General features: G+C 41.7%; 1 protein-coding gene across 3 annotated transcripts in view; it reads left to right on the plus strand.

The window, feature by feature from the left end:
- Nucleotides 1–27,129, plus strand: part of FHOD3 (formin homology 2 domain containing 3) — a 457,851-nt gene that overhangs the window by 357,223 nt on the left and 73,499 nt on the right. For all 3 annotated transcript variants that reach the window (XM_058557016.1, XM_058557014.1, XM_058557015.1), the window contains 3 exons: nucleotides 4,918–5,052; nucleotides 6,815–6,865; nucleotides 13,461–13,675. In XM_058557016.1, the coding sequence (XP_058412999.1) occupies nucleotides 4,918–5,052; nucleotides 6,815–6,865; nucleotides 13,461–13,675 (401 nt within the window). The remainder of the gene's footprint in view (nucleotides 1–4,917; nucleotides 5,053–6,814; nucleotides 6,866–13,460; nucleotides 13,676–27,129) is intronic.

The following is a 27,129-nucleotide window of genomic DNA, read 5'->3' on the forward strand; positions in this document are numbered from 1 at the left end:
ATAAAATTGAAGCCCTCGTCCCCTTGATTTTTCTTCTTCCCTAGAGATTACCACCTGAATTTGGCATTTGTCATTTCCATATATGTTTTTATATTTTTATTAAATATACATGTACCCCTAAATAGCATATGGTTTTGCTTTGCATGTGCTTTCACTTCATAGAAATGATAGCATACTGTTCATATTCTTCAAACTACTTTTCAGTGTCAATATATTGTGCTTTTAAGAAGCATCCATGTTAGTCCATCTCACTCTAGTTTATTTATTTTCACCGGGTAGAGTATTTCTTTGTAAATATATACTATAATTTATTTTTATTTTTCTATATAGTTATGTTGTTTCTAATTATTAACCAGTAACAGTGCAAAATAGTTAACATAATATTCTTGTACATATCAGTCATCTTTATGCATGCAAAAGTTACTCTCTAGTATACATTGAAAAGTGGAATTGCTGAGTTGCAGGATCTGCACATCTTCAAATGTATTAAGTGCTTTTCCAAAATGATTGTATCAACTTAGACTCCTGGAAGCAACATACGAGAATTCTTGTTGTCTTCTTCAGTGCCAGCGCTTAGTGTTATCGGACATTAATTTTTGTCAGTCTGCATTTTGAGAGGCTTCTAAACCCAAACAATATATGGGTTTATCTTGCATTTCCTTTCCTTGATTTCTGGTGAAGATGAACATCATTTATATATTTATTGGTCATTTAATTTTCTTCTTCAGCGATATGCCCATTTTTCCATGGCTCATTTTTCCACTGAGTAGTTTGTCTTTTTCATTCTGGTTTGAAGGGATTCTTTTTGTTTTATGTGTACTGATCCTTGGTGGTTTATATGTGTTAACAAGTAGCTTCTCCCAGGCAGTGGCTTTCCTTTATTCTTAATTTAGGCACTCTTTAAGTGTATACAAATTTAAAATTTTAATATATGCAAATGTATCATTTTTCCTTTTTAATTGCCCTTTTTGGTTTCTTGTGTAAAAAATTCTTTCCTGAGATCTAAAAGTTGTAAAGTTTTGCTTTTCACTTAAACTCCTAGAATTTATTTTTGTGTTTGGTGTGAGGAAAGGCTAACTGTATTTTGTTTTGTATGACTAATAGTTGTCTCAGCACCAATTATTAAACAGTCCATCACTTCCCCACTGATATGTAATGATACGTCTGTCGTGAATCACAATTCCATGTATGTGTGAGTCTGTGTCCCAGCTCTCTATCCAATTCCATTAGTCCATGTTTCTTTTCTTTCACCAAGACCACATTCACGCTTGATCATTGTGGTTTTAGAATGGGCTTGATATCCAGTGGAGCCAGTGCTCTACTTTGTTCTTGTTCAAAATTGTCTTGGTTATCCTTGGACCTCAGTTCTTCCATAAAAACTATGGAGCCACCTTGTAAAGTTCCATGAAAAATCCTTTTGGGATGTTGATTGGGATTGATTTGGAACTGTATTAAATTGAAAAAAAGGAGAATTAGCATCTTGGCTATATTTAATCTTTCTATACATGAATGTGATATAGCTTTTATTTATTTGGGTCTTTTAATAAAATTTTATGAAAGTTTTTCATATCATTAAGTAATTCATAGTTAGCTTAGTGTTAACTTGGTAAATTGTTGCTGATATATGAAAATGCAATTGCTATTTTTACATTTTGTATCCAGAAACCTTGCTAGACTCTTATTAATTATAATAACTTGTAAATTTTTTTGAATTTTTTACATAGATGATCAGATTGTCTGCAAATAATGGCATTGTCTTTCTTTCCCTTCCTTCTGCTTTTTATTTATTTTTCTTATCCTAGTGTGTTGGCTAGGATCACCAGAATAATATCAAATATAAGCAATGATGGAATATCCTTGATTAATTCTAACATTAAACTGCTCTTAATGTTCTAGCATTGAGGGATGCTAAATATCCATTATCAGATTAAGAAAGCTTCTTCTCCTACGCTTGGTAAGTTTTTTTATTACAAATGAGTATTGTATTTCAAGCTTTTTATGCATCTGCAGAGGTAGTCACGGTTTTTCTCCTACACTCTGTTAAGCTGATAAATTACATTCATTAAAATTCTCATCTTAAACTATCCTTGCATTCCTTGGACAAACCCAATATTACTTTGGTTTGGATTTTCACAGTGGTGTTCATAATTGCTATCAGAATAAAAGTTTCTATCCTCATCCTGTTCTTGTCTGGTTTTTGTATCAGAGTAATACTACTCACATAAAATGAGTCAGGCAGCTTTTTCTTTTCTATGTTTTCTGAAAATTTGTGTATGATTAAGATAAGCTCTTCCTTGAGTATTTGGTAGAAATCACCTTAAAAAATCTGATCCTAGTGGGGTTTTTGTTTTAGTGTGTAAATAAATCTGTAATTAATTGATTCAGTTTTGTTAAGGTTAATGGGCTGTCTAAAAATTCTATTTCTTCCTCACTCAGATTTGGTATGTAATATATTTTTGGAAAATCATCCATTTCTTTGAAGTTTCCAAATATACTGTCATAAAAATTTGCCCTCATTTCCTCATATTTTTTGGTCTCTGTTATATCTGTAATTGTATCTACCTGCCATTCTTGATTTTTGCTTTATTTGTGGCCTTTTTCTTGAATAATTTTCACAGAATTTATCTATTTATTAATATATTTTTAAAAAATTATAAGCCAGCTTTGGTTTTTGTTGATTTTCTCTATATGTCTTTATCTTCCTATTTCATTAATCTATGTTCTTATCTTTGTTTCCTTCCTTTTGCCTTCTTTGAATTTATTCCATTGTTGCTTCCCAAATTGTTGAGTTGACCGCTCAGTAATTTTTACTCTTTCTTCTTTTCTGATATAAATATTTAAGGCAATAAATGTTCTTCTAAATACTACTTTAGAAGTATTCTACAAATCTTGATATATAGTTTTTTCATTATAGTACTCTTTGAATGTTTCAATTTTCTGTATTTTTCTTCTTTGAGCTGAGGTTTTTAGAAATGTTTAAAATTATACGGATTTTTCAAATTTCTCTTCTTGTTATTTATGTTCAACTCAATTGCATTGTAGTTAGGAAGGTGGCCCATGTGAAACCAATTCTTGGCATTTGTTCATGAGCTTTGTGGCAGAATTGATGGTCAGTTTTTGAATAGTCCCTGTGTATTTGAGAATATGTTTTCTCTAATTTGGGGTACCTGGGCATATATTTTCATTTGTTAGATAAAACTTATTAATTAGGTTAAACAAATCTATTATATCCATAACAATTTCTGTCTATCACTGTGCAACAGGTATAGTAAACCACTCCACTCTGTGGATTAGATTTAGCTGTATATAACAGAAAAAAAATAACAGTAACTTAAACAAGATATAAATTATACAAAATAGTCTGGACTTCATTTATGTGAAAGATAAATAAAATTCTGTTTATTTCTGGGTGCCAGGGCTGATATAGTAGCCTGGAATATAGGATTTGCTTACTCCTTCCCTGTAGCTATCAGGGATGGTGGTTTCTTCCCTCTCCTTCTCCTAGCCCTTCTGACTGGTAGCCGCAGGTGACTCACCTTTTCTAGGGAGAATGGCCTTGGGACTTATGGCAAATATGTTTGATACAGTTGTCACATCTTTCTCCTGCACTAAGGGACCTTGTAGTCCCCGCCATGCAGGCAAGGTTTCATTTAATTTGAGTAAGGTTTTACTCAAGCTATATTTCAGAAATATTTATATCTTAGTTTTAGAAGTGTATTTTTTTCAATAAATGAAGGCCCAATTGTCCCTAAAAGATTTTGTTTATTATTCTCCAGAGTTCCAACAGACTCCTTTTCCCAGCTAATCCCTTTGTTTTCATGTAGTTACCTAACTTTCTCTCTTCCCACCCATTCTCCTGACTTAGCATTTCCTGTGATACCCACCCCCATGGTCCCTCACTGAGGCCTCCCCACAGCTGACCATCCCCATTACGTCATCTTCAATGAACAGTCTGGATTGTTTTTGTGGTGTTACCAAGAGTCAAGTGCTGTCCTTTGAACATGATGCGTGTTCTTGGATGCTTCTTGACATAGAATGAAATTTCCTTAATTGCATTCAGATTTCAAATGGTTGTTGTCTTTTTCTCCTCATCTGTCATCCCAACACCTTGCTTTAAGATGACACAATTATTTTGAAGAAGTATTTTGAGAAACTGATGTATGGTAAAATATCTTTAGTACATGTAAAATAGTAAACAGTTTTAGATTGAATGTTGATTCCAGCTCATGAAAGTCTTACTGTAGACCAAGTTTAAAATCTGTTTGTGTGTGTGTGTGTGTGTGTGTGTGTGCACGCACATGTGTGTGAGTGACAGAGAGGGAGAGAGAGAGGGAGGAAGTTATATTTTATGTGTACTGTATTCCTGGAATACTTTTTGATAATAATAGCACCCATTATTGATGACTGCTTATATGCCAATCATGTTGCTTAGTATTTTATATATATTACCACCTTTTTGTCCTCCCAGCGCATGAAGCAGGTTACTTATCTCCATTTATAGATGAAGAACCTGAAACAGAAGACCTGAGACACTCAGTAATTTTCCCCAATCACTACCTAGGTACCAGCAGACCCTCACTTCTAACCAAGGTCTGACTAATTCCTACTTCAGTACTTTTTTTTTTTTTCTTTTTGGTGAGGAAGATCAGTCCTGAGCTAACATCCATGCAATCCACCTCTTTTTGCTGAGGAAGACTGGCCCTGGGCTAACATCTGTGCCCATCTTCCTCCACTTTATATGGGATGCCACCACAGCATGGCTTGACAAGTGGTGCGTTGGTGTGCACCCGGGATCCAAACCCGGGCCGCAAGCAGCGGAGCGCGTGCACTTAACCACTATGCCAGGGGGCCAGTCGCTACTTTAGTACTTTTAATCACAGGCCAAGTCACTAAAACATTAACTTGTTGTATCTTTAGGTCCTCACTGAGTGGTCTTCTCACGTCATCCTTTAGGCAGCACCAAGAGTCATTGGCAGCAGAGAGAGAGAGGCGGCGACAGGAGAGAGAAGAAAGGCTGCAGAGAATAGAACGAGAAGAAAGAAATAAATTCAAGTAAGAAGGATTTTAAGATTTTTAAAATAATGAATTGAAAATTAAAGCACATGCCTTCAGAGCTCTGTGTGAGCAATGCTCGTGTTAAAAGGTTAGGAAGTAATGTGTTTGCTTCAGATTTTGTCTCTATTTTCAAGGAAGAGCGAGACATACCTGAAATAGGCTAGATCTGGTTTGTTAGGGCCTTGTTTTTTCTCTAACCATATGACAGGAAGCACAGCCAGCCAGCTAAATACAATTACGGACTTGTGTATTCTTGGGTCCTCTATTATCTAAAATGGTCTTATCCAGGCCTTCCTGAAGACAGAGAACCTAATTGTCTTAACTTAATTTGCCATTTCCTCCTAAAGCTACTCATGTTTTATTCATATTCTATTGGAAGCCTAAAAGAAAATGCTTTTCCCACTTTCTGGTTTGCTCCTTGTTCTCTGTAGCAATCTTCAATATATTTTTTAAACAATAATCTTTCTTCCTATGGGAGGAAAAAAGTCAGTGTGCTGATTACTCCCAGCTCATTATTCCACTGATCTCTTTGGCCTCTATCCAACTCCAAGGATGTGTTCCTGGGTGTGGCCCACTCCAGGTTCCATGTCTTGGCCTTTTTGCCCCTGTGAGTCCAGTGTCACTCTGTTTGTCCTTCAGCCTGTTCACCTGTGCTCCCCATCCTCCTGGTTGACCTCCTTCTGCTCCTCTCCCCTGGGCTTCATGCTGTGTAGTGCTTTATGGAATGAAAAATTTACTGAGTCTTTCCTTACACATTTCATTCCTTCTATTCTTCCTTTCCCCTCCTTCTCTCTTGCCTTCCCCTTATCCTTCTCCTAATGTTTCCCTTTGTCTTCCCAGTCATCTCTCCTATAGCTTCTGCATTCTTTCCTCTTTTCATTTCTCTCCTCATCTCCACTTCCTGTTTCCTCATTTCAGTTTCTTTGGCAAACAATATTCCCATCAATTACTCCCAGTTAAACCTACAAAGATTGTAAAGCATTGTCAATGAGGATTTATAGGTTCAATAACTTTCTTCCAGAAGCCAGGAAGAATATGTGTCATTGTAGAAATGATCAAAATATGAACAGAGTTGTGAAGTTGCCTTAACTGTACCTCAATATTACATGAAAACAAATATCCCAAGTCTGTGGGTGAAATGCTAATCCTGGCTTTTGTTAGACTGGGTTAATGGACTGCATGAAGTAAACCAACATTGGAACCAATATCAGAAGGCAGTCAGAACTTTCTGGCTGAACCTAACCTAGTTGATTCTTCGTAGAATTTAAATAAGAGCCAGAGTCTCATTACAAAATGTTTAAAATGTACATAATGCAATCCAAAATAACTTGTCATACAAAAACTGGGAAAATCTTAAAGGGAAAAGAGAATCAAAATACGCTAACCACAGAAGGCCATGGATGTTGTCATAGACGTTAAAGCAGCTCTTATACACATGTTCTAAGAAGTTAGGACAAATACTTTTGAAACAAATGAAAAGATAAGTCTCTGCAAAGAAATAGAAGATATAATGAAGAACCAAATGGAAATACACATAAAACTGAAAAATACAATAGCCAAAATAAAAAACTCATTGGAGGGGTCTTTTGAAGTACAACTTTTATATTTGTTTTTTAAAAATTCGACTAGAACCACTTTCCATTTCTGAGGCAATAGTGGATTTTTATGATATACTGTTAATAATTTCTTGGCAATTTTATGAGCATCTAATTCTGTTATTTTTCTTCCCTATTTTGTTTCTTCTGCATGTTTCCATTAGCCGAGAGTATTTAGACAAAAGAGAGGAGCAAAGACAAGCAAGAGAAGACAGGTTTGTATATCTCTTCTTTCCCACTGTAACCAAATGGTACATGACTTTGCACGGTTGACCAAGCAGAGGATACTGTGTTAATTAAAATATAATAGCTTCACATAGGCACCCAAGACTTTGGGTAACTGGCATGTTTGCAGAACAGAGTGTCCTAGTTACCTCAATTTTCCAAGAAAGTACAGATTTATTATTTAGTGCCACCATGGTATGAAATATATGTGTTTGGTTCCTCCAAAACTCTTCTCTGAATGAGCACATTAGTTTAGCATATTGACTTATGGTATATATTTAAATACCCTACATCACCACTACTGAGCCTGGGTTAGGCGTAGGGACCTGTGTGCTTCCAGGTCACTGTTCAGCATTCCTTCAACAAATACTTGAGCACACACACTGTGCCAGGCACTGGCTGGGCTGCCAAACATTTCTGAGAATCTTGCTAGATGTGCCTGATCACTTACTTGTCTCCCTACTGAACTATACTCAGTTCCTTGAAGACAGGAGCCATGCCTGGTTTTCCTTGGTGTCTCAGTGCCCACTACAGTGCTTGACCCACAGCAGGCACTTAGGAAGGATGTGTGGAATAAATGAGCAAATGAACCAACAACTTTATTTAAAATATTGGAGCTGCGAACCATTTTGTTAATTTCAATGGCCCCGTGCGTTGAACCCTCTTAAAAGATACAAAGTTAATATATTCAGTGTCAGATAACTTTGATAAGCAAAGGAAACTATTTTTGGAAGTAAACCAGCAAAAGTTTTTACCCCCTAGCACTGTACAGCCTGCAGTTATTCCCTCTAACACCAGATGGGGTTACTGCATAGAAGGATGGAAAGGCTGATTTCATACCAGAGCTAGTTGGGAATCTAACAATCTCTGAACTATGCCAATAAAGAGTTGAATTTTGCTAATTTTTTTAGACACCATCAGCTAAATAGATCAGGACAGTCTGAGCGCAGGGCAGAGTAGAGTCTGCCTGTGTTCAATTAAAAAATTAGATGCTTAGGTCAGCCTCATAAACAAAGCTATGGCATTGCTTTAATTCCAACGTTCCATTAGATTATTGCCGTCCTAATAACCAGTTGTGGCCAGCAAATTTACAGTGAAAGATGCTGGTAAAGGAACAAGAAACTTCTATTTCTCTAATTCATACCTGTTTTTGACATTGGGGGACATGACATATACTTTTACTGAAAATGCTGCCGACGTTATGCCCAGGCTTAAGAAATCACATTTTATTTTATTTTTTAGCTTTCCCTCCAGATTCTGCACTTTTTTAAGCTTCTGAAAACTTGCCTGTCAGGTTATGTCTGCATGGGCAAGGCTTGAAACCTCCTGGGGAGATGTCAGGGTCTGAAATGGCTCAGACTGACCTCAAAATTTTCCCAAACCACCAAAGGCTACCTCTTTCTGGATATTATTTACTGTTCTTTTTTCCAAAGCAGAGCATCACTTATGCCTGGAAACTTTGTGCAAAGGAGTTTGCCACTCCTCTTCTATCTCCTCTCGTCCTGACCTCAGTCCTCGCCCTCGTGCTACTTGTCTGTCTGGGCCTTCTTAGCTGGTGCAGAAGCAGGCTGTCCATGGCCCCATGTGGGATCTCTCCTTACAGCCACCTCTCTGTTTACATGGAGGTTTGGGGAAGCAGCCAAGCATTTTCCTTGAGTTTGGACCAGCCACTTTTCTTGATTAGTTTGCTCCTTGAATTACCTGGTGAAGATGGGAATGAGGGAGATGTACTTTCATCCCTGTTTGGAAAGCTGTTGGAGGTTCCTGGTAAGCCAGGAAAAGGTATTTCCAAGTATAATGGAATTTGGAGATGGATGAGGAAACTAATGGAGATCAGAGGTGGAAAGAGGTTCAGGAATAAGGAAGAGGACTCCATCATTTCACTCTTCAAGATAGAGCCAGGAGTGTTTGTTGGGTCCCGTGTCTCTCACCCTTAATGCGATGACTCAGAAAAAGATGGCCAGAGTCACAAGAGAGGTGAAGTTTGTATCATCTAGTGTAATAAGATCAATGTGATTTTGCTGTTTCGAGGTGTGGTGGCCATCCAGACACATTTGCTTTTATTTTAATTTTTTTTATTTCATATCATCTCATTTCATAATTTCAAACTGTTTTATTGACAATAGTACAGACCCAAAGTAAGCTTTTGTTGAGGTGCTACTTCTAATTGTTTTTAAATATTAGAAGAAAAACTTGATCTGATCATGATTGATTTAAATGACTTTCACAAATAATTTTTCTTTTGAAAGGGAGTGGTAAGGAGTGAGATCCAGGCTGGGGACATGTTGGGGTGGGGTAGGGGCAGGAATTAGCCAACCTTTGTGGTCTAGTGGTTAAGATTCAGTACCCTTACCGCCACAGCCCAAGTTCCCTTCCCGGTCAGGGAACAACCACATCACCCGTCTGTTGGCTGTCATTCTGTGGCAGCTACGTGTTGCTGTGATGCTGAAAGCTATGCCATTGGTATTTCAAATACCAGCAGGATCACCCATGGTGGACAGGTTTTAGCAGAGCTTCCAGACTGAGGCAGACTAGGAAGGACTTGGCCACCTACTTCCGAAAAAATTGGCCATGAAAACACTGTGAATAGCAGTGGAGCATTGTCTGATACAGCACCAGAGGGTGAGAGGATGGCACAAAAAGAGCAGGCAGGGTTCTGCTCTGCTGTACACAGGGTCACTAGGAGTCAGATTTGACTCAACGGCACTAACAACAACAGGACATGGATTAGACTGAGGGACATGGCAAGATATGGAGAGGAAATGCCCTATGGCAAGCAGGGGTTATGGGAACAGAGTGCAAGGGAAAGGTCAGGACAGGATTTGGGAAATTATGCATGAAAGTGATCAATAAAGCAGTAAGAGAGGATTCTAAACATTGTTTAATAGGTCTGAGGACATAGTAGAACTTAGAGCCAGATTCTGGTTTAATGTAAGGGAGAATTTCTGAAAGGAGGGTGGCAGGAAAAGTCATCAGTAATTAGGTTTAGGTTAATCTAAAGTCAAGCAGCGTTTCTATAGGGCCCTGTGAAGAGACTGAGCCTGCGTATGTTCCCTCGGCTGCAGAACCAGCCCTGCCGCCCGCACCCCTGGTGGATGAGTGAGCCCATCCCGAAGGTTTGTTTGCCTTTCTCTCCCACTGAGCTGTGAGGTCCATGAGGGTGGGATTTTTTCTTTTTTATTATCAAATCTCTAGTGCTTACTGCAGATTTTAGCAGGTGATAGTCACTCAACAAATGCTCAATAAATTATGGCAAGATGAATGAATAAACAAATTGCACAGGCAGAGATAGGATCAATGGGAATGTTTAGATGAAGGGAGCAAAGGTAAAAAGTCTTTTCTTGGGGCTATGGTTTGTGGATGGAACACCCAGTGCTTTGCACACAGGAGGCTTCATCAGAATATGTTGGTTGGGGGCCGGCCCGGTGGCTTAGCGGTTAAGTGCGCGTGCTCCGCTGCTGGCGGCCGGGGTTCGGATCCCGGGTGCGCACCGACGCACTGCTTCTCTGGCCATCCTGAGGCCGCGTCCCACATACAGCACCTAGAACGATGTGCAACTATGACATACAACTATCTACTGGGGCTTTGGGGAAGGAAAAAAAGGAGGAGGATTGGCAAGAGATGTTAGCTCAGAGCCGGTCTTCCTCAGCAAAAAGAGGAGGATTAGCACGGATGTTAGCTCAGGGCTGATCTCCCTCACACACACAAAAAAAGAATATGTTGGTTGGGGGTTGTGTCACAGGCAGCAGAGATGTGTGACAGTCATTGCATGGGCTAGTGGGCTCCTGGGATCATGTACTATTGGGACCCTAAGTGCCGTGGCACTTAGAGTCACTCTGTAAGGGAAGGTCATGATACAGAGCCTGCTTTCCCCCCCAGCACCTGCCAGAGGTTGTCATGGGGCAGGAGAGGTTGCTGAGCTGTGAAGCTCTAAATACCAGGTGGCCTGCTCTTCCTCTGCGTGCCAGTCCACCCTCACCACTCCGGCCATTGCAGAAGAACACTAATGCTGCTTTTACACAAAATTCAGTGGCTCTTGACCTCTGTGCCTCCCTGCCTCTGCCATTTTTAGGTTTTTAATTGTGGAAAATACACGTAACATAAAATTTACCATTTTAACCATTTTAAGTGTTCAGTCCCATAGTGTTTTATGTACATTCACATTGTTGTGCAACCGATCTCCAGAGCTCTTTTCATCTTGTAGAACTGAAACCGTCTACCCATTAAACAAGTCCCCTTGTCCCCTCCTCTGCCATTTTTGTCTACCATATAAACATCCTTGGAAAATTCAGTTTAAACCCATGACTCTCCCTATGTCTCACAGATCCTCAGGGATGGCATCCATGAGACTGAGGGCTGCGCAGGAATAGTCTTTGAGTCATATCTCCCCAACCCTTGTAGTCCCTAGAAAATGGGGTGACCCCTTTGGCTGCCAGCACATGCCTGCCAGCCTGGCTGCCCACAGAGAGGGGTATGGAGAGGCCAGGACCAGGGCTGGGCCAGCCGAAATGAAGGTCATAAATGGGATGTCCTCCTGGCCTGAAGCCTTTCAAGTGAGGCTTCATTCTGATTTTGTTAGAGCACTGTTTTCCTGCTCCAGGATTCCAATCTCCTGGACCTGGGCAGGTCCCCCTATTTGCACTTCATTCCTTGCCTGCCCCTTTCTCCTCTCCCATAAGGCTTGGACTCAATATGGGGACACCTGTGCTCATCAACTTCCCCATCTTGCTTAAAATATGCCTCCTATGGGGGTCTGACTCTTGCCCCCAAGACCACTTTCTTCCAAGATTCCTGTCACTTCCACAGCCAGGCGGTTTTTCCTTGCTGGTCTGAATTAAGTTCAGAAATATCATCCTTTTGTTACCTCTCATACCTTTTGAGAGATGATGTTGTTGACAAGGAAAATCCAGAATTTCTAAAGCTTTCTCTCTGGGTGTAGTTTCACCCTCTAACCGTGAGGCAGCTGCTCTTGGAGCCAAGCCTCAGACATTCGTATATGCAGATCTATCACGCGTCTTTTATCAGAGAGTCACTGGGAAAGTAAGCTCACTCCCCAAGAAAGTGAAATAGGGTACGTTTGCCCCCTTGGCATCCTGTGCTGCAGGTGGATCTCTGCAAGTGTGGGGCTGCCATGCGGGTTCTCACTGCATGCTTTGCCCGCTTCCCATCAGCCGACAAATGCAAGGCGCCGAGGGAAAGAACAAAGGATGGTAATCTTCCTGTTCTCAAAAAATCCTATTATCTGCTTGTTGAAAACAGACATACACATGTGAAAAGATGACTAAATATGCCAGGCAGTAAATGTAAAATGCCGTCTGAGTTGAATGGACTACATATCTGACATGAGTTCAGAGGCGAGGCCAAGATCGCTTCCAGCTGTGATGGTCAAGGCCCGCTTCACGGAGGGGGAGGAGCGAGTGTGAGAGCCTGGCCTAAAGGGCAGACAGCTTTGGACCAGCAGGAGGAAGAGGTGACGATTATAGACATGGAGGAGCCACGCCCACCTTAGGGATGGATGAAGAAATGATGCTTTTTAAATGCATTCTTTTTAAAGGTTTTATATATATGCTCTGCCTTTCTTATCTGGGTGAATTAGGAGTGCCATGTGCAGTGTCTAGGTGGGGGCTGCGGGGAGCCAGTGTTGGGGGCTTGCCCACTGGGAGAAATTGAAGCAGTGAATCCGCATGGATGTAAGTGAGGGTCTTGAAGAAGCTGTTTCAAAGTTTAGTGGTGGATGAGATAGAAACCTGCTACAGCTGGATTCATAAATTTATTTCTGAACAAATAATGGTGGGTAAAATTAGCAGACATCTGGAAGAGGCACATATTTCAGAGTTATTTTGGTCTGATCTATAAAGCGCACTCTGAGGAATATGATTGGTAGCTGGTCTTAATAAACAGTTAGTGGGTTCTGCCTGCCTGAAATGCAAAACAGATGTATCTTTGTTCTTTTAAACTGACTTTGATGAATAAACTATATGTGACGTCAGGTCCGAGCTATTGGATGTCTGAGTCCTACTCAGAAATATTTTAGAGTATAAAAAAGTTTCCATGGTCGACACAGAGAGAACAAAGTGAATTCCAGTCGCGTTGCTGTTAGCGTTGAAGCAGGTTCAGAAATTCAGGGAGGCCTTCGTCCAACAATCCATTTTGGTATTTGGGGGGCATTGTTTCTCTCTGCCACACCAAGTCACCCTCCCCTTTCGCAGCTGCGAGCTCTGAGGCTGTGTGGTTTTCAGCTGTCACCGTTGGGGCTTTTTGATGGTCATTATTGCTATTTTGCTTATTTGTACAAATGTTTCCTAAAAGAGCAAAATTGGATTCTGCAACAGTGATCCAGTATCTGGAGACTGTGTGATGTTGCCATTTCCCCCCATTTGTTTGGTCATGAATGATGCGGGATTTTTAATCATTAGCATCTTGGCTTTGCTGGGTGTTTTTGGCAGACTGGCCCTCCAGCCAGCCCTGCGCTGTGCTCTGTGCATCAGGAAACCAGCTCACTCTGCAGGTGTTTCATCCATAAACAAGCATCAGCCACGGGCTCCTCTTTCTTTTTACGGAAACCCTTTGGAATTTAACTTTCAGATACAAATACTTGGAGCAGTTGGCAGCTGAGGCGCACGAGAAGGAACTGAGAAGCCGGAGTACGAGCCGGGGCAGAGCTGACCTCTCCTTGGACCTAACCTCACCGGCAGCCCCTGCCTCCCCCTCCCATCTGAGCCATAGTCCTCCATCTCTAGACTCACAAGAGGCTCTCACGGTATCATCCTCCTCCCCAGGAACACCTCAGCATCCCAAAGGTGAGTGCAGGGAGAAGAGAGGGGAAAAGATGGGTTAATTAACATCAGACAGGCTTCTTCTGAGCAGTAGTACCCATTCCTATGTGCAAACTAATACTGAGAGGCAACTAAGGGTAAGCTTGGGGTGACTGCAACCTGTGCTGCCACTAATAAACTAAATGTCTTCAGAACCACTTATATTAAAGCAAGATTATTTATAAAGATTGTAAATGTATGATCATTGAAAAGGGAGAATATCAAAAATAAGGCTGACTTTGACATTTAATCCTAAATCATAAGGTTTTAACTTAGTCCTCTATAATGTGGGTATTATTTATTCATTGGATCTGCCCAATAAAGTGACCACTTTTAAATTTTCTTAGCCTAGGAATTGTTGATCTGGTTTAAATTAAACTGATGGAGAATGAAATTAATTAAAGCAAGCAAAGAGAAATGTGGACCTAATGAAAATAGAAGTTAAATACTGAAGTGGAAAAAAACTGAAAATAGTAAAGATTACTGGCACGTGGGTGTGGGTGCAGATGCTTGTGTGCAGACAGGCTGTCCCTGGAGAAATTCCCTGTCGTCTTAGCTTTATTTGGAAAAAAAACAATGATAGTGTACACTGCAGCCTTGGAACATCAGCTGTTTTTTTGATTGCTCTGCAAATTGTGGGTCATTTTCTTTCACATCAGCAGAGAGGATGGTTCTTGGGCACAGGCGCCTACACAGTGTGTGTTGATTAACCCTGCAACTAGCACTGTTTGGTTTACTCGAGTGTTATGGCTGGAAGCCTGATGTAGGCTTAGCCAACTGAAGACAACAGAGACGCTAAACTTTTAACTCTAGGAGGGTTGACTAAATATGGTGTAAAGCTTAATTTAAACAAGGCAGGACTCCATGACCTCAGCAGAACTGGATGTAACGGAACAATCTTGTCTGTCCAATTCTTCGTTGGCTCTCCAAGCCTCAGGGCTCATTCTGCAGAAGTAGGCTGGCTCCACCACAGCTTTCCATCATGTCCAGTTACTCCTGGTCCCTGAGCCATGGAAGATTGTCCCAGGCAGATGGCTCAGTCATAGATGAGTAATGTCGGTCTTAAAATACTGAGATTCTGAGAATCAGGAAAACAGACTGTTCTATAATAGCCTTGTGCTTTCCAAACCCTGCCTGATATCACCGCTCTATCTAAATTGTGGTATTTCCAGAGGTAATATGAAAAATATTCCCTTGGGAAGTGGTGGTTCAGCACTTAATCTTGTAACTTTTAACTCTAAGAGTTATACCTCCAGCAGTTCATAGAATGTTAATCTAAACTATGAAATACAGAACGGCCCCAAGATGAGAGGGAATTGTCAGTATCTATAAATATTGTTTGTCCTCAAAATTTTTAATCTACTTGTTGTTTGTGGCAAAAAGACAGTTCCTCAAGTATTCTGTCCAGTTATAGTCAAACTTGAGGCCATTCTATCCAATGAAAAAGACAGAATATTTTAAACTTCAATAAGAACACAGAAAATACTTATTTTGTATATACACAATATGCATTTGGGGAAAATGAAGTTATTTCAGTATGCTTTCAGAAAGACGAATAGTGGATGTCATTTTCCTCTACAGAAAAGGGAGTAATACATGCTGAGAGAATGTTAAACTGAAATCACACAAGAAGTGATATCTGTATCTGAAAAAGGAATACTGAGCTTGAATTTAGACATAATTGCAAATTATTAAAATAGCACTGTATAAGGTCTGCTTTTTCCTGAGAAAAAGCAATGGCTCTGTGGAATCTAGAAGACTGTCCATCATATGTTAAGTGATTATCTTCCAAATCAGTTGGAACCAGCAAAGTATTCTAACCTCCTTATCTTAATAGTAACTGAATTATACAATTGGAAATTATAAGTGTACAAGAAGAAATGCTGTAAGAGGATGGTCACAAAAAGAAGTGCTGAGGCTTCCTTCTGATTTGGAGGCCTTTGCCCTTTTGACAGAAATACCAAGTTGGTGTGACAGAAAGGTTGTTCTCAGCCTACTTTGTAATGGTTCTTTGAAACATTCTGCTGGCATCCAATTAATAGTCTATTCTGTTTACCAGGCCCCATTTTCAAATGCTCAAAGTCATTTTTTGCTTATCCCTAACATTTACAATATCCCAACATCTGGAGAAAGAATAAAAAATATAACCACACATCCAGATGTTTGTCCTGCACCAAACACCTGGCATTATGTGGTCTAAACGTGCCAGGGGTTGACTTGCTTTGTCATTCTTTATTCTTGTGGAATCATGTGATAATAATCCACATCACATTTCTTCACATGCTCTGCCTCATCTCCCCAAATGTTACTATTTAATATCTTGTCGTGCATCTGAGTAAGTAGGGGAGACGCTGTTATCCGTGTTTTACTGAGGCTCAAATAGGTGGGAAGATTTGCTTCAGATCTTGATGGCACCACACTGGGAGTAGAACCAGTGTTTTGACTCCTAACCCAGCCATTTATCAGGGTGTCATGGTTCCACAGTGTTTGTGGTGGTGTTCACATTAATGCCACACCATCATTTTGCTTAACCTCTCTCCAGTATCTGCAAAAATTACTGCCTACATTTCAGAATTATATTGACAAAAAAAGAGGAAAAATGAATATTTGTTATTGAATTATACGTACTTCAGGATTAAAGTCACTTTATGGGTTCTTTTGGTAAAACTCCTTACTCAGATTCTGGAGAACTTTTAATAGCAGAAGACATGAAAACATGAAAAATTTCTTTTCCTTCTCTCTTACAAAATATATTTTGAAGGATGGTAAAATACCAATAGCATTATGTGCCATCTAGTGAGCTCTTTCAGCCAAAAACTTTCCCAGCTCAATCTGCTATAACTTTTGTATAAATTATGCCACTACCCCCACTGTCAAGTCAATGTGTGCTTGAATTATTTTTCCATCTGACCCTCTTGTGGTTCACAGCAGATGTTTGTCCCAATACTACCCAGACACGGTGGTGATGGTCTGAATATTTTTCCTCTGTGTGAAACTGCCAGGACCACATGAGGAACAACATACATGTGTTCTCATTTGTGCTGTGCTGTAATTAATGGAGACAATCAGCACCCAATTTAGGTAAACATGGAAGGGCCTCTCTCTTCATTCATTGCTTTAATTATCCTTACCTTATTTTCACTGAGCCGGTGGTATACATCAGAATATCTATCTAATAAGTTTATTTCCTATTATTTTAAGAAACTTGAAGATGTCTGGAAACAAATAAGTTATTATCACTAATCAGAGAAAAAGGTACAGTGTTCCTATTGGGATAGAGTTCTTCAAAAAGACTCGAGAAAGTTACTCTGAGGATTAAAAACAATGATAATTTGTGTACCCACAAGTGAAGTCAATCTAGGAAGGTAACCTATTATCCCAGTGGGTGTCAGATCTAGGTAACCTATTTCATGGAAACAAAGAGGAGAAAACCACTCATCTGAAAACCAGGTGTTTATGGTGGTCCCTGCAGGGTGTCCCAGGGTTGAACTGCCTTCCCTGGAGGCTAGGTCTGTGTTCCTTTCTTGCTCCTTGTCTTGCACACCTGAGTCCCTCCTGAGGCTAGATGGAGGGAAATGACTTTTCCCCATGGAAGGAGCTGCTGTCAAGAGTTTACAAGCAGCTTTCACCCACTGATCTAGCCATGAAAGCATGTATAATGGCTAGATTATTTTTCTTATTTTAAGCTTGGTACTCTCTATATTGCACACAGAAACAATACTTAGAAATGCATTGAAAATTTTACCACACTATATTAATTTTATGTCAGGGAAAAATATGTTTGATGGTGATGTTTTTCTACCTGTAATTTGATCCCTAGGTATTTCCAAATATCTCATTGTTTGGCCCCAGAGATATTAAGAATGCTACTCACCGGCCTTCCCTTGGAGGTATTTACAGAAATTATTGACATGGTATACTGATATTTTCTCTCACAGATCCAAGCATTTAAAGTACTGGTAAATGTGACAATTCCTCTAGCTTCCTGATCCTCAAACCTGGAAATAAAATATAGACATATAATTATATCATGAAATGGTCAGTTCATATAAATGAATAATCATTTTTCATGTAGGCATCATTCATGATCACGGCTATTGTTATTGTTACCAGTCATTGACTGAGCATCTTTGTCACCTTCGTTGTGTAACATGTTTTGAGTCTCCTTCAGGTGTAGACACTCTCTTAGGTTACCTAATCCACATGGGAGAAATCAGAAACATCTGGTATCCTATTTCCAACTGGCACAGTAGCAATGGAGTATCGTCAATCATCAGCTTAATGCACCCTGGTTCCCTTGCATAAAGTTCTTGGACACCTTCAGTCCAATATTTCATAAATTGGCAGGAAATTAGATTCCTTGTGGTTCTGTGACTCAAGGCTGCCCCATCTTCCCATACCTCACTTGACTGCTGCTATTTGATGCCATTTGGTCGATTAGACAAAATCTCTCAGGAACTCTACCCAAGGCCAAAGCCCAGCCTGCTACACCTGCTGTGGAACTTTTTTGAGAGTCCTTGCAAATCATTGGATTTTTCCTGCCTTGCTATTTCTCTGTCTCTAAAAATGGAAAAAGGGAAAATTTTCCCTTATTTCCTCATATAGAGAATGATAGTTGCCTGCAGTGTTTTCTTGTACTATATTTTAAAACATTAAATAGTCTTGAGTCCTTTTGAAGTAGACAAGTATAAATTTTACTTAAGTATACTTAAGTAAAGACAAGGCCCAGAATGGCATTGGGAAAGTTGTTTAAAAAGGGCATTATGGGATCAACGTGATAATTTCATAAACAGCAATAAGGTCTCAAAAACTGAAGAGACTGAGACTTTACCCTACTTGCAAACTGGTAAGTTAGTCTTCCGCAATTTCATGGGTGTTGGCAGAAGATACGAAACTCCTGGGTCAGAGACAAAAGCGTTTATTACTCATAGCAATAGTAGTAGCCAGAGTATCAGTGTTTGTACTATTTTCCTAAGCCCCCATTTCCCACAAGGTGTGTGAACAGGCCCAAGTGATACTGCACACAAATTGAGAGGACCCCTCAGCTTGGGGACTCCAAATCCCAAAGATTCAGCAGTAAGCATGTCTTCCCTTTGTACTAGAGGGAGATACTTCCTCTGAGAAAGCTGCCCCTACCAGATACACGAGGAAACTCCAGTAGCTTTTTGTTAACTTTCTAGATCCAGCAGCTCTAGATTTCTGTGTATCCTCTAGGTAATCTCTGGACTCAACATGTTATTTGGTTTTCACGTCTTCTACATTTCTCATCTTTTTGTCTAAATCTTTCTCATTGTTTTGTTTCACTCTTCTTACTCTTCTTCTGCCTGCCCCCAAGTGTTGGATTTTTTTAAAGCTTCCTTTCCCAGCAACGCTCTCTTTTCATGCCATAGACCCTGGCCATGCCCTCACCCACCTGTGATTTTTAACTACCTCCCGTATGCTGAAAACTGCCAAGTCTGCATCTCCAGCCTTGGCCTGAATGAGCTCAGGATGTGTGTGTCCAACCTCCTTAGACATTGCAATCTGAATGTTCCTCACACACTTTAGACTTAACAGGTGCCAGTCAGGGGCATTCAGATGGGAGATATCACCCATCTCTCACACATAAATCCCTACCCCCACACCTGCTTGTACCTTCTAGTCCTCATCTGGTTAAGACCATCTCTCTTGGCCTAGTCATTTAAGCTCTAAGCATACATGTAATTTTTTACTCCTCCCTCAATGCTCACTCCCACATCCAGTCAATCACCAAATGTTTATGTGCTCCTTTCTCTCAAATCAGCCCTCTTCTCTGTCTCCCACCGCCAGTGCCTTAGACCGGGTCTTAACGATCTCTGATCTGGACCATTTCAGTAGTTTCTAATAGATCTCACTTCTTCCAGGTTCTTCTTAGCAACCCAACCAAAAAAAAATCGTATCCATACTTTGTTTTTAAAATCTAGTTTCTCCATTATCTATGACATAAAGTTAAGACCTTACATGGCACTCAAGACTCTTGGTTATCTAGTCCCTACAACCAGTCTTTTACCATCACCCCCCCCCACACACACACATTATGCTCCATCAGCACCAAACCACTATCAGTACCTGAAAGGTACCTTGTTCTCTCGGGCATACCTCTATGCTTGAGTGCCCTCTCCCATTGGTTGCCCACTGGACTCTTACTGTCTAGTTGGAGCATCTTTTTTTCTCTAAAGCCTCCTTTGATTCCTCTTTTGTGTTTCCCCTAAGTCTTGTACATACCTAGGATACAGGGCTTATCTCACTATGTATTTAATAAATGGTCCCCCTATTAATCTGTGTGCTCCTCAGAGGAGGGCCCATGTCTGCGCTCACCTTTGTTATCTTCCAATGCTTGGTTCAGAATAGTAAATGTTTTATGAGTTAATGAATGAACAAACAACATGAAAAAAAGAAAGCAGACACATTAATCTACAGAGACAGCTATTTCCCCTGTACCCAGAAATTTATTACATGGGCCACGATGGAGGACACATCTTTGACTATACAGGCTACTCTATAAAGACTGAAGAAGTGATGGTGGCCTAAGGTAGAGGGGGAACTTCTGCAGAGAGTTGACATAAAATATCTGGACCATTTCTTCCTAGGATCTAACTCTAAAAGAGGGAGAAAATGCAGAGGATGACTCTTGACAAATTGATAGTTAAGATATTTATTGAACCGCCTTTTAAAATTCCCGTATTTTAAGTCAATGTTCTGCATTTCTTTGTGAATGAATTTGCTAACAAGTGCAGATAAATTGGGTTTGTTGACTGACTGGACAGCCACATCGATTAGTGGCTAGATATAAGCGAGGAAGGGTTAACTTCTTGGGGTGAGAATTTAAAAGTGGGATTTCTATTCATACCCTAATCACAGGCCAGCTAGTTCTGCTTGTGGTTGGTCAGACTCTACTGGCAGGAAGAGCTAATATTTTCTTTAGATATTGGCATTTTGATCTTATAATATCTCTTGGCTATGACTTTAGTGACCACTTTAGCCTGAAAATTAATTTAGGGAAGATATTTCTTTTATATGTGACTTTCTTGGGCCTAGCACAGTGCCTGCACAAGAGAGGTCCCAATACATATTTATGGAATGAATGAGTTTGCTACTACTCACGTTAGAATATCTAATTAAGAGTAACTATATCCTGCTAAGCCTGAAAAAAATAACTTAGCCAAAAACTCAAGCTCAATCGATTTATTTGCCAAGTGTTATTATTCAGGACTATCCATTTTAACACTAGGGCATCCCTTCCAAAATAGCAGTTTTTGTTTTGATGTCATTATTGTTTCTGTTTGGGACTGAAAACAGCTAGAGGTGCTGTTGAAATGCATTGCCCGTTTGGAATTAGACAATGTCTTCATCCTTGAGGAAAGGCTTATCTTCCTATTTGCTCTTGTAAGAAAACAGGCATGTAGTTAACCCAGGAGCTCCACCAGCCCTACTGGGCGTGGAAGGACAAACAGTATTGGAGTCAGTCCTGTTTGACACTGTTTGAACAAAGACACGGCCTGTCTGACTTTAGAAGAGGAATTTAAACAAGCTCAAAAGAAGTCTTCATAACCGAGAGTTGATGTTGGGGGTCATATGATTTGAGTTCAAGAGAATGATAGAGCAATAAATGATACAATAATCTTAAATTGCTTTTCTTTCTCTTTATAGGGTGAAATAGAATCTATATGTTAGTAAATATTAGAATAATTGGACCTGAAACTGACTTCTTTTTTGTCCTATATGATACTACAGTGGAATTATATCATATACATGTTTAACCAAGTGAACTCAATCAGAAGCATAGTCTAAGGGGCAATAGTGGGGAGTGGAAATTACAATTTAAATAATGCTTGTAATCCTTCCCAACATCCAACTCAGGTGTTTGTCGCCATGTGAGCCTGACATGAAGGCCATGGGTCTGTTTTTTCTTGAGCCATTCCTGACTCTTATGTGCATGTTGTAGTATGAACGACTTGCTGCATCAAATGTGATTTCAGAGTTTAAGGATTTGTCTTTGGAGATAACATGGCCCATGACTATAAGCCCTGCACTTCTTATGACATAGAAGCTAAATGAAAACCTCTATTTTTGGAACTATGAGGATAGGTCCACGAGCTATAAAGTGGCACCATCCAAAGGGACGGTTGAAGGTAATTTTGACCATGGATGGTTTTCATCTTAGGAGGTGGCTTAGGCTCAGTTAAACCTGTTGGGAAAATCGAGGTCTGAGTTTTGAGGACAAAGCTAGGCTTAATTTTGAAGGCATACAAATTCATTAGACTGACGAGTCAGTATTTTTCAGTGATAAAGTATTTCTTTTGTAAAGCTTGAGTAGATTGAATTGGCCCTCCTAATGAAAGTATTCTTATAGGCAGTGATTCTCAACCAGAGGTGACTTTTCCCCTGAGAGGACATTTGGCAGTGTCTGAAAACATTTTTGATTGTGACAGCTGGGGAAGAGGTGCTATTGGCCTCTAGTGGGTAGAAGCCAGGAATGCTGCCATTCCTACAATGCACAGGACAGCTCCACAACAAAGAATTATCTGACCCAAAATATCCATAGTACCCTGCTCTAGAGTGAATCTGAGCGAACAGCTTAGCAAAACTGGCCCAACACCAAAGGCAAATTCTAGAGAATTTACAAAGTTGTGAGCTTTTTCTCTTGGGACCATTTTCACATTTATGTGATAAAACCACAAGTTTAAAGTAGATGCTGTTAGTTATTAGCTCTGAACTGGGGAGGTCCCTGGAATCTACACAGTTTGGAGCAACTATTATAGAACTGGCTGGTCCAGACTTTGGTTTCATAAGTCTCGTCAGAAAGCCAAGTCCTGGCAAAGTCATCGAGACACCATCACAGATTGAAATCAATTGAAGCCACCCAAAGACTTATTAACTTCAGATCATTCTACCACCAATTTATCTCTTCAAAGAAAAATTGCATGACAGGAGATTCTAATTAGACACTCTGGACTCAGCTGTCAGGGACCCTGATGAAAGCAGAACTGTAACGTTGATGCCCACGGTGTGTTTTGTTTGTTTGTTTTTCAGGAATGATTATATACTTCTCCTTTGTGGCCTAAGTCACCCACCACATAGTGTAACATCATGATTAACAGGCCAAGCTTTTCAGTCAGGCTACTCGAGGTCCAAATCCCAGCTCTGTTAGCATTTGCTGTGCTTGTCAATGAGGTCCCGTTGGAAGTAGATGGTGCGTGCTCAGAGGGTACCCGAAGGCGATCAGTGCAGGGACGGTTTGCAGAGGTGCGGAGAGGGTCATGGGACCATCAGAGCATGGAGAAGCACCCAGAGACTAGCAACAGTGGGAATCTGTCAACCTGCTCCCCACTCCCGACCTGGAGGAATTTGGCAAATGGCTGGGACTTGGTAAGACCTGTCGCCTTGGGAGGGAGCCCATGGGACAGAAACGGTGGCCTGACAACCTCTGCCAAACTGTGGCCCCACATGAAGAGAGAGCAAGGGCATAAATACTCCACCTCTCCTTCCTCCCACATCTGCTGGCACCTCCCAGGGGCCGACCCATCTGAAAGTGAGAGGGAACGCAAATGCAGGAGGTGCTCTGTGTAGAGGCCAGCCTCCCAGGACACAGAGCAGAGCAGAGAATGGGACAGGAGGAGCAATCCGAGAGTATCCAGCCTGCTGTGTGGCCCTGGACAAGTGACTTAACCTCTCTGAACATGTTTCCTCATTTAATCTTCATATCATTGGTGTGAGAACTAAATAGGGTCATGTGTATATGGTTCCTAGGACTGCACTGGTGGGTAGAAGGCACTCAGTACATAGTAACTTTTTTTTTTTATTTCACTTTAAGGCCAAGCAGGGCCTGATGTCTAGTGAGATTTTCAGGACCAGGTGAGGAGCTGGTACTGGGCTTTTGGAAGGACAAAGGGAACCAGCTGGGATGAGTCAAAGTCTGCCCTCGCGGATGTGAAACGGGATGAGCTGGCTGAAATCCTCATGGCCTGTTCTTTCCTCATCTCCCTTCCAGCTTTGTCATCTGCATGAGGGAAGTACCAGTCTTCTGACTGGGCATCTTTTATATTCTCTCAACAAAAACACTCAAGTTTTCCCTCTTTTCCTGTGGTTCTCGCGCTCATGGGTTCCCATTCTGGCTCCCCAGCCTCTCTCTCCTATAATGTCTGTTTCCTTTGGATAAGGAATGCCCTTTAGTGGCCATGTTTTGCTTATGGGTCCTTCCCCACAGGATGGCGATGACCAGCTTCCTTGTGACTTCCTCCTGAATACTGTACCCTGGGGACTTCCTCCTCCCTATTATTTCTTCCACATTGCATAAATTATCTATTACCGTATCCTTTTATATGGTTTAATTTTGATTTTTTTTCTCCTCCTATACCCCCTACTCCAACCTTAAAATTTAGTTTAAAGCCCTCTGAATCAGGTCAGTGCAGGTTCTGGCCAAATACATTTTTCTGGCCTTTGCTAAGTGTGTTCTGGCCATGCCAAGATCCCATCAGTCTGCTCTCTCAGGATGTGGTCCAGGAAGTCCTGGACGCCTTTTATGTTGCCAGGCGTTTCTTGCCATGTCCTCCCTGCATTTCCAGACTCACGCCCACCGCAGGGAGAAGGGCTGCCGGGCACGTGGCCTGAGTCCTCCTCGCGGTTCCCCTCCTCCTCTGCCCAGCCCCAGAGATGCGGTCAGAGCTTTGTGTCCGTCCTCTGTCTGAGATGATGGGCAAGTGTGGGGGGTCCTGGAAGCTCATGACTTGCAGGTTTGGTTTATCACAGTCACTTCTGAGCCTGCCTTGAAGACAGGAAATAAGCAATCCCACCCCATAGAGAGGTCTGAGGATTTAGCGGAGAGTTCACGTGCAGTGCTCAGTAACAGTGCTCAGAGGGAGCCAGCAGCCTTGTAGCACCCCCTGCTCCTCTCAGATGCTAACACAGCATCTCTCCCCATGGATCTCCAGGATGGAAAACTTCCCACTGTCCGGAGTTGCAATAACTTGCCCATGCATTCTTTTTTTTTTTTTTTTTTTGTGAGGAGGATCAGCCCTGAGCTAACATCCATGCTAATCCTCCTCTTTTTGCTGAGGAAGACCGGCTCTGAGCTAACATCTATTGCCAATCCTCCTCCTTTTTTTCCCCAAAGCCCCAGTAGATAGTTGTATGTCATAGTTGCACATCCTTCTAGTTGCTGTATGTGGGACGCGGCCTCAGCATGGCCGGAGAAGCGGTGCGTCGGTGCACACCCATGATCCGAACCCAGGCCGCCAGTAGCGGAGTGCGCGCGCTTAACCGCTAAGCCACGGGGCCGGCCCTGCCCGTGCGTTCTTCCAGTGGTGCCGTTTTTTTGTTTTCTTCGTCTCTTGAGCCCCACCGATTGGCATTCGCCTCTTCCTCCTCAGTCTCTTTATCTGCAGAGTTGTTTCCTGACCGTTTGCCCCACACCAACCAGGAGCATCACCTGTAGCCACAGGCACACCTCAGCTGGCCCGGCGGGAAGCATGGTTTTCCTGTGATGCAGGCGTAGGCAGGGGTCATCTCAGACAAAATGAAACTTGGCCTGTCTCTACCTGAAGCAGCCATCACTGCCCTTAGTGTAAAGTCCCAGGTCCCTACCTCACCTTACAAGGCCTGTTGCCCTGGCCCTGACACCGGACATCTTTCATTCCCCCAGCACGCCCTGTGTTCCCGGACTCTGCGCATGCTCTTCCCTCTGCCCAGGACATTCGCATGTCCACTTTTCCCCCTTTTAACTCTTTTTCATCCTTGGAGACTCTGCTTAATGTCATTTGGGGACAGAGACTTATGTCCCTTTCCAAGCCTTGCCGAAGACCCTGGCCATCCCTTCCCAGGGCACTGTGTTTTTGCTGTTAGAACAGCCATCACTTTTATAAATATTTTTTAATTGTGTCTGGTTGGAGCTGAAGGGCTGGGATTTCCCTGTGTCCTTTGGTGTAGGGTTCAGCCACCTTTGCCATGCAGAGGCCATGGCAGGATGAGTAGCATCTCTTTGCTCCTCTGTAACCTCCATGATGACAAGAGTTGGGTCTGTCTCATGTATCACTGTGTCTCTCTCACCAACAACACCATTGTTAGGCCAAGAAAGGCTCATTAAATACTGGGACTAGCAACAGTGGGAGGTTGTGAGCAGTTCTTACCCCTTGGTGTTGATAAATGTCTTAGCTCTCTTTAGGACTTTTCCTTCTGTTTCCTGGGGACTCAGTGAAGATAGATGATACTTTTCCCCATGTCTGCTCAGAGAGCAGCTGGCCTGCTTGCAGCAGTGACTCAAGAGGAATGGTTGTGTGCGTGTGTGGAAGGAGGTGTTGATGAGGGAGATCCTAATGAAAGAGAATGGGAAAAGGCAGCAGAAATGTTCTGGAATTCAGTGTGCAGTCTCAGGGCCATCCTGGGTGCTTCCTGAGTATCAATGAGAACTTTATGAGCAGATGTCCCAGGACCAGGCTGGGGGCTCTTTGTCATGAGAGAAAGGCGAGGTCTTGGCCCTCTGGGCAATCATTCCATGTTTGATGAATACAGCTTGAGAAGGGCTCTGCCATGGATTCTGCTTGCTCCTTCCAGGGACTCCCTGTCACTTGTTATCCAGTGCCCTCACTTGAGTGCCTGGCCACATACCACCATGACCCCCGTTGATGGGTTTTTATGTCCTGTGTCCCTAGCCAAGTAGTAGCCCTCTGAAAGCAGTGATATGTATTATGCCAATGCCACACGTGTTGCCTGATGTACACAGCACAGAGGTTGTCAGGAATGAGCAACTACGCATGTTTACTGTCTCTATCACCTTCACTCTCCATCTTTGGTGGTTTTGCTTGACTTGAATGTGTGAATATTACTTAATTTGTTCATCATTAGGACAGCCTCATGTGCCACAGACTTACAGTCAGACCTTGTGGACACTGGGTCATCCTTTCTGGTTAGGAGATAGTGTTGGAAACTATTACCTCCCCAGCAGTAATGAAAAAGAAAGACCACCCCAGTGGTCGGATCACACGTATAAATGTCTGACTCCATGAAGTTAGGCCCTTACATATGGGGATGAAATTGCACTGTTTATTCCCAAGAGTGTGCGACTTTTCTAGAGTTTGCATGTCCATTACCACACCTGTCTATGCAGCCACTGGCTAATCAGGGGCCAGAGTTGCTGCTTAGGTGGAAGGAAACATGACAGTGGAGTGTGTATAGGCTGGAGTCAAACAACCGTCACATCATAGATCCTTCCTACTTTGTCTGCCCAGTCTCTTGGGGCTGGTGAGTAGGCACAGGCTTATGGCGACCAACTGCGCACATCTCCCTTTCAGTGATAGAGCCACACGGAGGCTCCCTTGCCAGTTTTCACCATATGCTCACCAATTAAAACTCAAATGCGTGCCACATGCTAGGCTGTTGGAAACACATTTTCGTTTTGATGTGGCTATTCTGAAGTAAATGTGTGC

The sequence above is a fragment of the Diceros bicornis genome, chromosome 16 (genome assembly GCF_020826845.1).
Source record: "Diceros bicornis minor isolate mBicDic1 chromosome 16, mDicBic1.mat.cur, whole genome shotgun sequence".
NCBI classification, from domain to species: Eukaryota; Metazoa; Chordata; class Mammalia; order Perissodactyla; family Rhinocerotidae; genus Diceros; species Diceros bicornis.